This window comes from Siniperca chuatsi, linkage group LG19 (genome assembly GCF_020085105.1).
Source record: "Siniperca chuatsi isolate FFG_IHB_CAS linkage group LG19, ASM2008510v1, whole genome shotgun sequence".
NCBI lineage: Eukaryota > Metazoa > Chordata > Actinopteri > Centrarchiformes > Sinipercidae > Siniperca > Siniperca chuatsi.
In genome coordinates, this window is record NC_058060.1 from 16,077,283 (window position 1) to 16,094,918 (window position 17,636).

At 40.8% G+C, this 17,636-nt stretch overlaps 1 protein-coding gene and 1 long non-coding RNA gene across 9 annotated transcripts; one reads left to right on the top strand and one right to left on the bottom strand.

Moving 5' to 3' along the window:
- The first annotated feature begins 1,773 nt into the window (after positions 1-1,773).
- Positions 1,774-14,552, top strand: dlec1 (DLEC1 cilia and flagella associated protein). 8 transcript variants are annotated; one of them, XM_044176583.1, is made up of 38 exons: positions 1,784-2,153; positions 2,260-2,400; positions 2,538-2,694; positions 2,891-3,004; positions 3,090-3,271; positions 3,640-3,863; positions 5,260-5,344; positions 5,442-5,529; positions 5,848-6,021; positions 6,126-6,262; positions 6,414-6,506; positions 6,804-6,894; positions 7,040-7,202; positions 7,592-7,784; positions 7,952-8,028; positions 8,187-8,349; positions 8,465-8,561; positions 8,704-8,834; positions 8,952-9,101; positions 9,223-9,353; positions 9,498-9,648; positions 9,855-9,971; positions 10,121-10,242; positions 10,368-10,553; positions 10,632-10,699; positions 10,794-10,963; positions 11,110-11,225; positions 11,329-11,399; positions 11,518-11,738; positions 11,908-12,060; positions 12,159-12,281; positions 12,376-12,470; positions 12,630-12,717; positions 12,858-13,055; positions 13,182-13,343; positions 13,478-13,628; positions 14,075-14,192; positions 14,326-14,552. In XM_044176583.1, exons 1-38 carry the CDS (start codon positions 2,079-2,081, stop codon positions 14,438-14,440), a joined length of 5,091 nt encoding a protein of 1,696 aa, XP_044032518.1. In that variant the 5' UTR covers positions 1,784-2,078; the 3' UTR covers positions 14,441-14,552. The 8 variants fall into 8 exon arrangements, 6 of the variants coding, with proteins under 6 accessions (XP_044032524.1, XP_044032523.1, XP_044032518.1 ...); XM_044176586.1 differs by having other exon boundaries at positions 10,794-10,945; XM_044176585.1 differs by having other exon boundaries at positions 10,647-10,699.
- LOC122866645 lies at positions 14,116-17,609 on the bottom strand. The gene is made up of 3 exons (XR_006375774.1): positions 17,543-17,609; positions 16,635-16,674; positions 14,116-14,239 (listed from the first exon to the last, which is right to left on the bottom strand). It is a non-coding gene; the product is annotated as an uncharacterized LOC122866645 (long non-coding RNA).
- Between the last annotated feature and the right edge of the window lie 27 nt (positions 17,610-17,636).

A 17,636-nucleotide genomic window follows, 5' to 3' on the forward strand; every position in this document is an offset into this window, starting at 1 on the left:
CTTTATGCATTAACTCAGTGTTGTGATATTTTGGCATTCTGGCACCTAGAGTGTGATTTGATTTTTTTAGGGTGTAGCCCTAGTGTGGTACAAACCTTTAATAGTCTAAGGTGTGCTCTTGCCTCACCCCTCCACCGTTTTTTACACTGCACAGCCAGGAGTATCCTCCCTCCACATCACACCATATCTGTAGCGCTGGTTGCCTAGGGTGTCCTTCCAGTGGACAAAATGCAATACAGTGCTCTATACCGCACCGCATACAGCTGGTGCCTTTTTTATTTTGTCCCCCCCTGCCCCTCAAACAGCCTGAGTCCACCACTGCACCACTCCATAGTAGACATTTCAGCACGGTGTTTGACTGAGTGTTGATTCAAACAGAAATATGTGCTGAAGCAACATTTCAAAGCTAAATGAGCAGATGTCAGTTATCATGCAAGCCTAGCCCATCTCTTGTGAACACAAAAGTTCACTTTCTGGCCACTGGCGAAGTGTTAGATAAGTCTTGGAATTTTGTTGTTGTTGTTGGTGTCACTAATATGGCAGGATACTTTGAAGTAGTAGTAGCCTATGTAAATAATAGTGTTTGTGCATTGGACGCACAAGCTCCTGTTCATTGTCAGAATGTAATATATGAGGGCTTAGACACATCCCTCTTTGTGCCTCTCTATTATGAGGTGTCCGCCAACCTATTCTGTCCTATGAACTCTCACGCTAGAGTAAGTCTTGTGAAAAAAAACCCAGCTTTGTCTGGCAAACCACGAGCAGCTACAAAGTGAGCTCAACAGTTGGCTCTTTGAGAATCCCAATTGAGCACCGCATGAGCTGATCAGCACAGTCAAGGATTTTGTTTTGTATGTCTTTGGAAACTTGGCCTCCTAAACAAAAAGCACTGACTTTAGTATGTATTTCAGAAGCTATAGGTCTTACACATGAACTGCTCTTTTTGCATAAGGCTCTACAATGCTTTGAAAAGACTTTGCATGACATAATCTGCTGAAACTGATATCGTTATACATGAGCCTTTTCAGTGCCTGTTTGTACTTCTGCATTGTAAAAGGAAAGCCAGCTATTATTTTTAGGTAGCTTCATTGAAAAGAAATCACGTGGGCCACGGAGACAATGCCACACCTCATATGGCAGTGCAGTATAATAATAATAATAATAATAAAACTTTATTTATAGAGCACTTATCAAAACAATGCGGGTGTGATTGTTTAATAAACGTGTTGCATCTGGTCTCATGAGGTAGTCTGGCTCATATGGTTCTGTGTGTCAGAAAATGTTAATCCTTAATGATGAAAACGTTCCTAATTTCATTAACTCTATTTAGAGTGTATTTGTTAGTTTCAACTTAAAATTGCTGGTTAAAAACTTTAGATCTAAAAATCACTTGAAGTGATTAGTAATAATAATAAATATCTTACTGATCATTCAGTATACTGATGAAAACAAGAAAAAAAAAGTTATCTCATGACTTAGCATAACGATTCAAAATGCACTGTATTTGGGTTAACCCTCCAGACAATATGATTTTGTCTAGTTTGAATATATGTTTTGCATGTATCTTTGAATTAAACCTCTACAATACAAGGACAACTGCTAAACCAAAAATACTACACAGAGTGTATTGTGGACAAAAATAAGGCTTGTTACACATAGGCAGTGTTTGTGCGTTTGGTTTGGGGCACACAATAACATTTAAAAATGAAATAGGCTATTGTATGTTTTTATCCTCTTCCTGGAGTGCAAGCGCAAATGTACCTTTGGCTGTCGCTATGGCAACCAATTGTACACAAATATGGCGGAAAGGCAGCGAGCAGTGAAGGACTTCAACAAAATTAACTTTTAGCCACAGCTTTAGCTAAATTATGTATATATATATCTTTGGAAGGTTAATGATTCGTGAAACTCGTCTTGCTAACTGTGTCTGTTTCTGTTTTGACGTTGACTTTACGTGCTAATAAAGTTGAAGTTCTCGTCAATTTACCTTGCTAACGCGCTAACTAGTTAGCTGCTTAGCAAATTAACTAAACATTTAACGTTAGCGAGCTACATGAGTGGCTCAGTGCTACTGTACCATGCTGCAAGAACCTGAGACGAGACGGTTTGATCCGTCTGTGAACAGTCACAGACCCGCATCAGGAAAGTCACAGGTAAGTTAATGAACACCTTTTGGTTATTATGGCTGTTAAGATTAACGTTAGCCACTAAACATAATGCAAAATTACTTCACTACAAACCTTTCTTTTCTTGCATAAGGACATTTCTCATGTGTTAGCAAGCACTTTCAAGGACCTTTACACAAAAGACATCCTTGGGAAAGACACTTTGTCCAACCTCATCAAGACAAAGAAAGGAAGAAGCAGCTACCATGACAGATATGTTGAAGAGCTTCAACAGGTTTCCTAACAACATTGTTACTAACTATGCAAAACTGTGCTCCATGCTTCACAATTTAATGCCAGCAGAATAAATATTACAATAATATAAATCTGTATTATTATTATTACTATGTAATTTTTTTTTCAATTACATAGGCTCATTCTGAATACAGTCAGCGAATGAAAGAGGCTGACATGCTGGAGAGTCATATAATTCAGGCAAGAACTCGGGCTGCAGCCACAGAAAGCCAGGCCTACGAGAGAATGAAAGAGAATATGGGAGATATTAATGATCACCAAGGCCTCCTTACAGGTGAGATGGAAACATTGCCATGAATTAACATGTTATACTGCTGTAAAGTGCTGTGCTGTACACAGTATGCTTGCTTAATGTTCATGATGATGAGCTGTAACCATCTACTGTAATTTAAAGCGATATATTTACTCTTAATATACCAGGGTTGTTACAATGTTCTCGATCTGATGTTATTTCTTATGTCTATTTTCAGTCAAATCAGCTTTTTCCTGGTGTGTAGACAAAGATCTTCTCGAAATGAACAACCTGATTTCCCCCCAGGACTACTTAACTACACAAAAACCACGGGTGGAAGCACCAGCAGCAAGTACATAACCCTCTTTGGGGCTCATCTCAAATTAGTTATAACCAGTGTGTTTTGGCTAAATATTTCACATACCTTTTCCTGTTAGTCAAATCGAATCCTGCCAAACCCACCATCGCCTACACCATGCACGTGTCCAGGGAGCCTCAGGATGATGGTTATACTCTAATTCCCAGTCCAGAAAAGAGTATGCCAGAAATGAACGAGTCAGATCTCAGCCTGACCTTTGAATCCAGCTCAGATACCCCAAAGAGGAAGAAAACCAGGGAGGTGAGGAGTCAGAAGCCTACACCCTTTTGATCAGAGAGCGCTAACAAGAGTGACACTTTATGCACTTATGTATTTATACAGTTTTTTCCTAATGGAATCTAAAATACTAATGCCTACAGTTCAAAAGAGTAAATAATCAACTGAAACAAGAGACTAATTGAAAAAACAAACAAAAAAGGAGACAACAGGGACAAAACAGGACATAAAAAGAACATTATTAAAAGCTGCTCCTCTGAGTTTTGAAAACTTATGTAAATGATGATTCTGATCTGGCAAGAGTTCTTCTGGGAAGGAGGGATACTTGATTACATCAACGTACTATAAGTATTCAATACGCAGCACAATTAAAATCTGTCAATATGTTTCAGAGGCCGAACCACACAAAACCCAGACCAAAGTGGAAGGATGAGCCAAGCGCAAAGGATCGGGCAGAGGGATGGGAAAAACTTCAGAAGCTGAAAGATAGACACAGCTTCCTACGCAATCCTCGCTTCCTTCCTCCAAATGCACAACAGGGTGGCACATCCCTCACCCGGCCCAGAGCCAAAGTGGGGAAGACAGAGCATGTGAGGAAAGGGATGGAAGAGCAAAGGTACCTGGAATGTGCCAAGTATAAGGGCCCTTTTCATCATTTCCCAGTAAATGCTTATCATTTTGTCATAGGTCAGCAAATATATAAAAAGGCAGGATATTGACATAGTGGGTCACATATGCAAATCTTGTGTGGGTTATAGTTGACAAAATACAATATGATTAGTTCAGACAATCCCTCTCCAATATTAAATGCAAACATGAGTACGCTTTTTCTCGGACGATGTAAAGCAGTGCATCTTTTGTGCCAAAGCAGTGATTTGCATCTTTATACTCCTGGCATTATGTCATTTATTGTATAGTACATCGGCAAGGTCAACTGAGAAGTTATTACAAACAAAAAAACGTCAAAGCCTTTATAATTGTCATGGTCACTACATATTGTGGGTAGAAATGTTTTGTGCCAAGCTTGCAGTTACTCATTACAAATGCCTTATCACAGTATAAAGCCAAGATATTTTGAGCACTCAGCAACACTGTATCTGTTAGTCTTAAAAAAATAGTTCCTATTCCCATATAAATAATTCAACCTAGTGCAACCCCCCCTTACCCAAGAAACCAGAGTGGATTATCCCACCAATTATGCTAAAAAAAAAATTCCCAACTATGACTGTCACATTATATTCTTAATCAAATCAGGCCAGGGTCACATAATGTTTGCATCAAGATTGATTCTTAGCAAAATTGGCAATAAAACGTTTGGAATGTATTTTGACATAAACACAGATAGGAGAAGCCCATCTGAATGTGACACAAGACACATCCTGCAGGGAGAGCTAAGTGTGCATTAAAACAGACAGGCTGATTCATATTATGCCTGTGGATACAAACATTGTTGGACACAACTAACAGTGGAAGGATATATTGTACTTTTTGGCTGCAGTTTTGTCAGCAAGTGTGTGGCAGCTCTACTTGGTGCAATATATGAATATATAAGATAGCATTAGCTGAAATGCATTTATCAGTTGTTGGGGTTTTTTGTTTTTACTGTATGTGTAAAGGCATGGGATATCAGGTTCATGTTTGTGTATATGTGCATGATTCTGTTTACATTTATGCTTAATATGCACACACACTGAGCATTATTGAGTTAGCAGGAAGTTCAGTGGTTAGGGCAGTTAGCTACAGGGTTTTGATTTAAAGTATTTTCTAACAAGAACACCTTCCTGCTTCACTCACATCAGTGCAGCTCAAGCTTTGATCCAACTCTAAGGCAAAAGACAATGTCTTCCTTGGCAGATGAAGAAAGTAAGCTCTGAAAGCTTTGTGGTTTTAACATATAATTTAATGCTGGCAGCGTTGGCGTGTTACCCAGCTCACCACTTTGTGTGAGACTGTCTTTATTGAGAACAGACAGATTACTCAGGTGTTGTGTTTGTGCTCTTTTCCCCTGAAAGTTCTGCTGATGATCCTGTCCCGGTCTTCCTAGCAAAACCTTCAGTGGTGGTTTTCACTGACTATAGTGTGGGAAATGTTTATGAGGTATGTTTCAGATTCAACTCTAACTTTACAGGGACACATCCAAGACTACTAACTGTTTGTCAGATGATCTGCAGTAACATGCCCTGTCCTGTTCTAGACTATACTGGAGCTGAAAAACTTGACTTCTGCAAGCCGCCATGTCCGAGTCATCCCTCCTACCACTCCTTACTTCTCTATTGGCCTGGGTGAGCTCCTCCTTTTGTTCTGATTGGATTATACCTGCTCCTGTTGGTTGTGAGGAAATCATCAAGTGTGTCAAGTTTCAAGTGACTGTATCAAAAACGAATGTCAGGGAGTTTTGACAAATAAAGTCATACATCTCTGGAATGCAGTTGGTGGATTTTGACATTCTTGTGTTGTTGTTGCAATCCTGTATGTGAACACCAGCACCACCTACTGTATCAAACACTGAAGTATAAGAAGATAAATTGCGCACAAGTGAATGTAGAGAATTATGTTGGTACAATGTTAGAAGGGATTGATATTCAGATATGTTTTGGCAGGGAGATTCCCTGGTGAGGGTGGTGTTGTTGCCCCAGGGATGAGTTGTAAGTACACAGTGCGCTTCGCTCCAGACTCCTTGGGGGACTATGAGGACTTCATAGTGGTGGAGACTCAGGCTGAACACCTGCTTGTGGTGCCCATCACAGCCAGACGACCCCCTCCAGTTCTCACCTGTGAGTCTCATTACGATCTACCAACCTTACGTTATTATTATGCTCATCGGTGTACTCTGTTTGGTCATGCATTATTGATATGTTTCCCTCTAATTATTGTGCAGTACCAAGAGTTCTGGACTGTGGTTATTGTCTGATTGGAGGAGTAAAGTTTCTTGAGTTCCTGTGTCAAAATGTTGGTCTCAGCGCTGGGACCTTCTGCATCATCCCCAAGAACCACTGGCCAGCCTCTAACCTCAGGGTAAAAATCTATCTGACACATTATCTAAGATACAGTAACCATTTCATTGCGGTGACTGGTAATTCATGAGTAGAAAAGATATTTAGGTTTTTTATTGAAAAAAAAAAAAAAAAAAAACCTTGACAGGTTCTGTTTTTCTTCATTTATACAGTCTGTGGCAAAAACATACTTTTCTGAGCAGCCACCCTTTGCAGTCAGCCCGTCTCTTTTTGTGCTGCAGCCAGAAGAGGCCACTGTAGTGGAGGTGAGTCTGTTGTGGAGGTACATTTAAATTAAATAGAATGTAATAGATGAAATGCTTCATATAAATGTGTTATTTGACTGGATTAAAGTCCATAATTGGTATTAGCACTACTCACTAAGATTTTATATACTTAAAATACAGTGGGACCAGTGAAAATCATTTAAAGGCTTCTCAGTATACTTCCCAGTTTTTTAGATACAGGTTTTACTTCTATGCAACTGACTGTGTGTTTAGAATTCAGTCCTATTAATTCTCTGTGTGCTTCAAATATCTGTGTGTGTGTGTGTGTGTTTGCAGGTGGTTTTCTTTCCCTCCACTGCTGAGAAGAGCTGTCAGGTTTTCACTGTTGTATGTGACAACTGCCAGGTGAAAGACATTTCCATTGAAGGTGAATATATTTTCAGTGATCAGAAAACTTTCTAAGAGATTATTCTATAAAAAAAATAACGCTTTGGAGTTCCTCCACTGTAAGGTAAAATGTACTTATTTGGATGTTGACCCACCCCTGTCTCTATAATATGTGTGTTTCCCAGGTGAGGGCCAGCTGATTGCACTTGAGCTTGTGTCTGTATCTGGGAAGAAGGAGCCTCCTGTGATGGGAGAGGTGCATGACCTCATTGCAGAGCACTTTGTCCGTTTCAGCCCATGTAACCCTCACTCTGTGCAACAGAAAAAACTCATCATTAGAAACAATGTGTAAGCCTCACACCTTCATATATCATCACTGCAAAGCATGAAATAGCAAGATAGTATCATGTTTTCAAAATGTTTTGAATCTAATGCCTCTCCACAAGTATAAACATCATCCATGCTCTTTTTGGCTGCAGAATAATAATGAGCAGGGAGACTGCTCGTAAATTGGAGCACTAGGATTCAAGCCCCAGTGTTGGCAGCATTCACACAGTTGAAGTGTCCTCGAGTAAGAAACTAAACACTGATTAACTACAAGATCCAGGGCTGCTGCTCTGTCACTGACCCCGTGCTGCTCTTTTCACAGCTGCGCAAGTAGAAAAAGAGTTCCCTTCAGGAATCATTGAATATCACATTACATATCTCTTTCATTCTCTCTCTCTCTGGGGCTGAAGCCACTTGGAGCTGCCTTTCCACTGGCAGATCATGAAGCCCAACCTGCGCCCTCTGCTTCCAGGGGAAACCCCAGAGCCCTCCCATATCCAGTTCCACCTGGCCGCAGATGATGTTTTCAACGTCAGCCCCCTAACAGGGGTTCTGGCCCCCTGCCAGGAAGAAGAGTTTCTGTTCACCTTCTGTCCTAAAGAGGTACAGAAGACTCAGAATAAATGACAGAAAATACAAATCAGGGGTTTATTATATCACTAGCTGTGCTTTAAGAAAGCTGTATTTCATAGTACGGTATGTGCCAGAAAGAAACATTTCTTACTGATATTTATTTCATGTCCAATTCAAAATGTTTGTATTTTCTTAAGCTGAAGGATTACCACAGTGTCTGTCACTTAGTCCTGAGGGATGTCCCCCAGCTGCCACCAGAGTCCAGTGACAATGGGTAAAGTTATACTGTAAATATTAATATGTAAAAAATTTAATCACAAGGTCATCACATACAAAGAACTCTGACATCACACAGACTAAACAGATGCTCCATTGGCATACTTTTCATCTAACAAAGTGTTGGATTGTGTCTCTGTGTGTGTGGAAATCTAGTGTCCTTCAGCCTGTGCACACTGGCTCCAAGGTTAACGATGTCATTGTCATGGAGATAGAAGTTAAGGGGTCAGCAGAGCCGTACCAGGTCCTACTGGAGCCCTATGCTGTTGTAATCCCTGGAGAGATTTTTATGTGCACAACCACCCGCAGGCAATTCAAGGTTATTTAAGTGATGTTTTCCTCATGTTAACCATAATTGATATTACATTTCTATCAAATAAGTGTGTGCCACAATTACAGTTATTCATGGTGTTTCTATGTCTTGTGTGTAACAGATGTGGAACCACAGCAAAACCTGCATCTTTTTTCAATGGGAGAGGATGAGCAGCAGCAGCCACATAATAGAAGTAGAGCCCTCTACTGGTAGAATAGGTGTGTCACACAGTACAATGCAGAATACAGAAAAATCCCCCTTCAACTAGAATTTGTACATTATAAATTGTAAAAAGCATTTGATATAGTTGAGTTATTGTTTCATTTTTGATTGACTTGTCCTTCATGGGTTTGGGTCTAGAGGAGAACGAGTGTTTTGATTTCGACCTGATTTTGACTGGAGGGAAACCAGAGAGGATTGTGACCAGTCTGGTTTGCCACATAGAGCATCACCACGAGCCTGTCATTTTGGCTGTGGAAGTCTCTTTTAAGGTAAGAACAAATCTTAACACCATCACTAACTATTTCACAATAATAGTTTATTGCTGTGACATTCTTTTGATTATAGTTTGTGACTCTTTTTATGCACATCATTTGATTTTTGTATAGGGTCCCATAGTGACCCTCAGTGTGCCTAGTGTGGACTTTGGGCTCATGAAGCTTGGGGAGCAGACACAGACCACACTGCTCCTCACCAACATCACCCAGCTGGAGGCCTCCTGGACACTGAAAGAGACGCAGGACCACCAAGACACACAGGTGCTGTGCAGTGGACTGATATATCAGCACATCTGTGATAAAATAACATGAAAGATATGGCTCGTGTTTATAGCAGGGTAGTATTAAAAAAAAAAAATCTATATTAATCTCTGTTGCTTAGATCTTAGTGGAGCCATATAGAGGTGTGCTGCCCCCCTTGGCCTCTTGCAGTGTGGACGTGCTATTTAGGCCACGTTTCTGTCAGCGATATGAAACACAGCTGGAGCTTACAGTGGAGAATGGAACAGAATGGTAAGAATGCATAAAACGTCACATACACATTGTATTTAAAGGTGTTAAGGGGTGCAGAGGGACCAGTCTTGACAACAATAATAATGTTACTCAGTGACAGTGTCCTGTTGATAACAAGTAACACTACCTGTGTCATCGTTGCAGTCACCTGTTGGTGCAAGCAGATGTGCAGTCTCCTCAGGTGTGTCTGCTAAACTGTGAGCTGCTCCTCTCTGAACTCTACATCGGAGTTCCTGCCAAGGCAACCATCACTCTCTTCAACCAGACACTGCTGCCTTCACACTTCAGCTGGATGGTACGCATCACTACTGTTAACATTTTATCACCTCTTATTTTACTGTAAGGAGAATGAATGTTGCATTAAAATCATGTAAGTAATGTATGCATCTTTGCAGTGCATTATCTGTATAATACGTAAGGTTGTTTGGGTACATCTTATCAATTAGAGAATGGTAAGACAGCTAATACTTGGTGATGTGAGTTTTACATTTTCCCCACCAGGCTCAGCTCCAGGGTAAACAGGCTGAACTGTGTGCAGCCAGTTTTGACCCCTCCTCTGGTTCTCTGGGGCCTAATACCAGTTTGGAGATCACAGTTAACTTTATCTCTCACACAGATGTAAGTACCATTAACACACCAGAAGGTCAGACGTTTAATTTAATACCATTATACTATACATCAGCAGCTAAAAGATGCACCGATTCTATTAGGAAAATAAATATATTTTTTAATGATAATTGTGTTTAATTATTTGTCTTTTTGTCCAGCTGGAGCTGACTGAGGTGGCTGCTCTTTGTGAGGTCCAGGGGATGAACTCTCCTCTTGTTCTTAGCATCGTGGCTTCCAAAACCAAGAAACTCAGCGTGTCCTACTCGCTGGCCAGTGTCCGGTAGTAAACTTAGCTTAAACTCTAGTATCTAACCACCTAGTAGCTGCATTAACTCCATAGCATAAGTGTTCAAGAGAGACTGATACATTACCACTCAAAATATGGCTGTTGTTCTTTGTTTTTAGCTCCTCCCCAGATGATGAGAGCCCCTCAACACTGTTACTTGACTTTGGAGATGATGTCATTTTGACGAGAGCCGTTACTAAGCAGTTATTGATAACCAATCAAACTGCCATCCCTGCACCTTTCACCATAGAGGCGGAGTATTTCACCTGCCATTCCTCAAAGCCAAATAACCAGTCACAGAAAAGGTAAGGGAGCATGCTCACTGACCTGTATAATGGATCAAAGAATGACTTTATGTGACACGGGCTGCATTTTAATCACAGATTCACATATGTCAGGAAGCCGCTTCATTCAATTCAAGCTAAGAAAGTAGAAGAAAAGGCACATGAGGGTATGCTTTAACTTTTCATTAGTGAGCACACTTTTAAACTTAAGCAGATTGAGTACATACACTACAGATTCTGTATTTCTGTATCTGTTGGCAGAGTTTGTGAGCAGACTGCTGGCTCATGGAAAAGGTGCAGCTTTCTTTGTCCTACCAGACACTGGGGTGCTGGGACCTTTTGAGACCCAGACTGTGGATGTCACTGCCTACACTGACATGTGGGGGGAATACAGAGATCACCTCATATGCAAAGTAGGATGCTACACAATGGGATGTAACAGATATTTCAGGATTAGAAATTACTTTCTGGTGCCGAATTAAGATAACAAGCATCAATTTTTACACATGTATCTTCTACATTTTGTTGTAGACCAATTAATAATAATAATAATTGAAATCTAATTTTCCTGCTGCAGGTGGGGGACCTTGAGCCCAAGCTCATTCCCATGCAGATGACGGTGAAAGGCTGCCCACTCTACTTCCAAATGACAGGCCCACGTCCAGATAACCAGAACCAGGGGCCAATCATACAGTCTGTTCCACTGTCTATTTCTCCAATTAAATCCACCATCATTAGTGTATTTTTAATAATGCCATTATATCTTTTGGTTTGACACTCCTGTTTGCATCACCAGGTTTGGCACTCATGTATCTGGAGGTGACACGGTGTCTCGTTCTCTTCGTATCAACAACCCCACCATGTGTGGTAAGTATAATCATAAATAACATCCTGGCCTGGGGGAAAAATTGTTGCACCCTCACATTTCTTAACCCCCTCTGGGGGTTAATAAAGTTATCTAATCTAAATCTTTATATTCTGCCAGATATTCGCATTGACTGGGAAACATATAACATAGATCAGAATGATCGTAAACTGGTGGATATTGTGGTGGCATACGGAGACGCCTTTCCAGTAAAAGATGCCGATGGCAATGAGGTGTTGATTGGAGCATTAAGGATTTCTGATGGGAACATTCACACAACCTGGGAAAGAAATGAGACCCCATGCTCTGAGGGAAAGAGCACCTCCCTCCAAAGCATGACAGTGAGTACATTTAACATCACACCACAGAGACACAAACATAAACTTTAACAATTTTTGTGATGTCGACTATGGGAAATTGTTATGACTATGATGCCAGTAAGTGGACCCATGTAAAATTCCCATTTTATTCTTTCATTGGCTCAAAACAGCTTAATCCTATTGATTTCAGGAAGGGAAGGATTATATATCTGAGGATGACTGTGAGGATGAGAAAACCTGTCTTTATCCCTCTCCTGCAAAGAAAAAACTCTGCTCTGTCCACATCAGACCTCATGTGGGCAACCTCTCGGATTACCCATACTACATCACACCTCAGCAAATAGTATGTTGATTGGATTTTAGCTACATACATCCATTTTACCACTTAAACCCTTAGCCATGTGGATAATTATGTATTTTCTTTCTGCTGTTTATCTCAAGGTGATTCCACCAAAGAGCAGCAGCACAATCCACGTATCTTTCACTCCTTTGACTCTTTCCGGGTCAGTTTGTGAGTCCAGATGTGTGGGCTTGGCTCTGGGCTTCATGAGTCTAGATTCTGAGGTAACATGTTCAATACACTAAACACTGCCTTTCAAGTTTAAATCCTAGAAAAAAGGCAAACAGTAGATGACTGTGATGCACCCCTTGTTTACAGATGGCTGCCTGTGTCCCGGGTAAAGTTGGAAGAGCTCAGGGTTTGGATTTGGAGCCTGTCAGAATGGATCTACGAGCAGTCGTTAAACCTGCAGTGTAAGCAGTTACAATCATACTATTTATGTTCCCAAATCCCTCTATGCATCCAACTCAATTTATGTTTCCAGAATTAAAATTAGCTGAGGTTAAGCAAAAGGAGCTCAGAGGTAGTCTGATTAAGTTGCATATCTTCCTCTTGGCTCCCCGTTGCTGCAGGCTGTTAGTGCAGATGGAGGAGGACGAGGGGGTGCTGGATTTTCATGCCTCAGCCGGTGATTTACTGAGGGAAGAATCAGAGAAGGAGGTCGATCTGAGAAATCTACAACACTAATCAATAGTGCTCTGACATACTGAAGCGCACGCATGAGGTATTGATCCAAAGGTGTGCCGTATTTCTGACCAGTCATGCTCATTAGTCGTTTTTCTGGTTGTTTTGCTCCGTAGCTGGCAGTGCGTGAATTTGACATCACACAGACCCTTCAGCTGAAAAACAACTCAGAAATGCGCCTACACTTCAGACTGGGGACTCAGCCTCCATTTTTAGTGCTCAAGTCGCAGCCTCAAGCCCAGACCAGCACCTCCAGCAACCTGCCTACTGGTGACAGCCAGTCTCTGGTGCTGAAGCCACAACACAACATGCAGGTGAGAGGACAAGATGTTCTGGATAATATAAACTGTAGATAAAGTAGCAGAAAGATTTTGATCTAAAGGATGTCCGTTATCTTGTTGTTCTCGACAGTAAGTTGTACTCTTTCCTGTGAATACCAGGTGAAGGTGGCCTTCCACTGCTCCCTGTCCCTTCTGGACCATGCAGACCAGGCAGATGAGGAAGTCCCTCCAGGGGTGACGCTGATCCACAGTGCAAGTGGGCAGAAGAAGCTGAGGTTCCAGAAAAACCTCCTGATTCACTACAGCAATAGCAGCTTGCAGGTCAGAGACTGTAGTGCATCTCTAAAATTAGTGTATAAAGGGAGAAAGAAGAAAATGAAATACTGTATATATATTTGTATGTAATTGAAAAATATTTAGCCTCACAAAGTTCATGTCTTCTCTGCTCTGTGCAGATAGTGCCTCTCCGTGCCCATTTGGATCTTGCTACGATGCGTCTGTCCACTGACAGCATCGACTTTGGGTTCTGCTACGTGGGTCAAACACAGACAATAGAAGTCAACCTCTACAGCCATGGAACCCACACATACTGGAAATCACTTATAGGTAACTACTGAACTGTCTTCTATATTTTTTGGCATTCACTTCAGTGCTCTTAGATTGGCTCTTGGGTTTTTTTAGGTCTTTGATTTAGGCACAACTTGGCTACACTAGCTGGATAAAATTGGATGCAATTTTTTACACATACAGTAGTTTGGAACTCCAGTTATATATATTTCTATCTCATTATTTTCTGTAGCAGCAGGAAGGTGTCTGACTCTTCTTCCTTATTATATCTAGTTTGGAGCTTTTCCAAAGTCAGTAAAATATAATGAGAGAGTTTAACAACAAATGGTTGCCTTCTGTTATGCAGTAAGAATTTTATTGCCAAGAAAATTATGTCTAGTGTCAGTTGTGATTCATAATAATTAGTTCACATAGCTTGTCAGCCTGTAATTGACCTATATGTGTGTGGTGTGTTTCACTATGTGTGTGTGTGTGTGTGTGTGTAGAGTCAGATGAAGGAGACGCCCACGTGTTCATAGTTACTCCAGACTTTGGGCTTCTCAAGTCCAAGGAGCTCCATGTCAGCAGCTGCAGCCAGTGTCTTCAGGTCAGCTTCACTCCCAGGTAACAAACCACAGACCGCATTACACAGGGATTATGATGAGCTCATACTGTAAAGATAAAACAAATATTCACATTTTGCTACCATATCCAAAACATGCTTAAGTTTCAGATGTTTACATATTATGTGTTCTAGTGAGGACAGAGCGTTCAGGGCTGTTGTGGTAATCCAGTCTCCTCTGGTGAAGACCCCCCTCACTCTGCAGCTCCAGGGAACAGGATCCTTTGATGAAGTGTACAGCTCTAACTAGATGTCCTCATAACATCACAGTCACACAATCACCACCTGCTATTTAACCTGCTCTCCTTAAATAAACTTATTTATAGTCCTTTTGTAAGAATGTAAATAAATATAAAGAACAACTTGGTTTTTGTCATTTTATTACTTATAACAGTACCAAAGTGCTTTTAATGATCAGTAAATTATGAAGTTGTCACTGGTTTTCTATCAAGACAATTAATAATGTAAATTTATGTTGAGACTTAATTTACGGTAGATATTCATAAGATCCTCACTGACTTACAGTCACTAAAGTTTACATATTAATGAAGGATTTATGCAGTTAAATAATAATGTGAGTTGATTTCTAGTCTTCTACGGTCCAGGAAATAGAAGACAACAGCAGCTCCCATTCCAGTCCCAATGCACATGGACACCATGCGGTAGGAAACCACAGAAGATAGATACTAGGAAAACCTGTTTGATCATTGATAATGGATGTGTTTTTCTAATAGGGATAATCAAATGAGTCTTGTTTTTCTTTAACAAATGAACAGCAGCTCTGTAGCTGTTAGCTAAAGCCTTCTGCCTTTGTACTTGCTGAGCGGTTATCACCTGACAGTCAAGAGGATGACCCATAGCAATGGCTCCTCTCTTGGGATTCTCCACTGGGAATCTCATCTTTGCCCACAGGAAATCCATCATTTACTGTAAAGTTTGATCTGTAAAAAGAATTCACTTCCCCAATATTTTTAGGTTTTCACCTGGCAGCCAAAGGCCTCATTGATTTCCAACAAGTCGATATCAGCCACAGTTCGTCCTGAGGGGAAATGGATTTTTCTAGACGACCCTTTTAGCAAAGCATAAAGATAAAAAAAGACCGCCACAAGCATAAACACTAGTAGTGCTTCCACGCACACACACATCTTACAAGCTTGTTCCAGTGCTGCAGGGAAGGCAAAGGCTGGTTCAATACACATAACACGAGGGGGAACTCAGAACAAAAGCTTTGACTGTAGACCCACAACCAGTCGGCACAGGTGCTACTCCATCCTTTACTTGGCTGGAGTTAACTATGACAGATAGTATGTGTGTGAACTGCTGCAGGAGATTCATTCATGTGTCAATTCCAGCATTACTACTGAAGAAATACCTGAATTCACTTCGGCACGCTTGAATTCACATTAACCATGATTGGAATGAATATAAAGTCTTCAAATAGTCTCAAGGAATTTTGCCCATTAAAACTGCAAAAGTTACCCTTTTCCTAGTAATTTGCAAATTTATGCAGCAATGTGCTCCAAAAACAAATCAGAATTTCTATATACAGATCGATATGAGTGTTGTTAGCATGAAGTTTACATGACGAATTGTTGTTGAGTTACTTTGTTATCAGTAACAGGTTGATACACAGACAAACTGACAGACGTCATGACAAAATAATATCCCCCATTACCATATACTTTGTGGTCTAAATACTCATTTACACAATGTGAAAAAGCAGTTTGATTACGTTTCATAAAGCTGACTGCAAACTCATCCTCCTTTTTTCCAGAGACCCCAAATCTCTCTGAAACCCTCTCTAAAGTGATGCTGCAAAAAACACAAGAAACACACACACTCTCTCTCTCTCACACACACACACACACACACACACACACAGCCTGTTATTGTTCAAAACAGCTGCCTGTGGTGTTCATCTGCAAATCCACAGAGAGATGCAAATGTCCAATTGATATTCATTGCACTCAAGCAGTCTTACACAGAGCAAGGGCATGTTTGATCACAATAAAACAGAGCTGTGTGGAACTAATCTGAAGAGAGCGATGTTGGAGCCAAGGTCAGTGGAACGTTTGTCATTCTGATAGTCTGGTCTAATATGCCAAAAAGAGGATACAAGACTGCCCAGGGTTAGTTTTTGTGCACACCATAAATTATTTTGGTACACAGGTAGCCTCTTCTCTAGCTTGTGCAATGGTTCAGCAGTCTGACAAGAGAACAATAAACTGTTGTAATATACTGATTTGTTCAATCATTACCCCAGTTATAATACACTGCTGCATTTGTATGGTCTGTTTCACTGTCACTGCCCATTAGTCTGGAGCTCACGTTGACACGTTTGCTGATTGAACACAACATGCTCTCCATGCTGCCAGAGAAATAGTGACTGGGTCTCAGTTATGTCCAAATGTTACAGATGTTTACCGGTGTTACAGGTTTCTTACCCACAGGCAAGGTCCAAGTTCCTAATGGATCCTCCACACTCTGTAAAGGGAGGACATTTCAGATAATGGTGATCATTTTAGTGAGGATTTAGTAATTAGTGGATCATTTACGCTTTTTACCAGCTTAAACTGTGCCAAGAGGAGCTCTGTTTGTTGACGGGGGCACAGTTACTAGAAACCTCACTGGGACTAAGACAGAGCAGACACAAACACTGTGGCTGTACTAATGAGAAGCACTGTGTGAAGCACTGTTGATCCCTCCATCCTGAGCAAGTGCTGCCACTCTGGCCGTCAGGCACAGTACCTGGTAGGTGAACTCAAATGCAGATTAACTGTGTTTAAACATAAGGGAGGGGGGAGGTAAAGAATAGCTCATCGGATGACAGTCAACATCTGCCAGCTCTGCTGCCTTCTCTGTACTCAGCACCTGATCAGGTGTGGTGTCCCGACAAGGTAGGGGGGAATGAAATTCTGTCATCTACAGTACAGGTGCCCCTGCCCCTATATATATATATATAAAAATAATAATAAAATATATATATATATATATATATATATATATATATATATATATATATATATATATATATATATATATATATATATATATATATATATATATGAAATATTGTTTCAAATCCCTGGAAGAACACCAGACATCTCGGTCCAGAAGAGCACAGTACTAGGAACAGCGAAGATACTGCGCAGAACCCTCAAGCTCCCAGGCCTCTGGTAGAGGACCCGAGCTCGAAGGATGAGACCACCCGCGGAGGGTGAAGGACAAAGTTTTTTGAAATATTGTTTCATAATATGTGTTTGAGTATCCTAAATATGTTAATAACAAATAAGAACAAATGGTTAATAGCACAGAATAGAAAACGGGCATTTGGAGCAGATGTTGTACTTACTCCAGGTGTCCACAGGGGGGCGGTACTCCCTCCAGTTTGACGCAGCTGCCTTGGAAACGCACCACTGGAGAGCGTCACTACTTCCTGGAGCTCA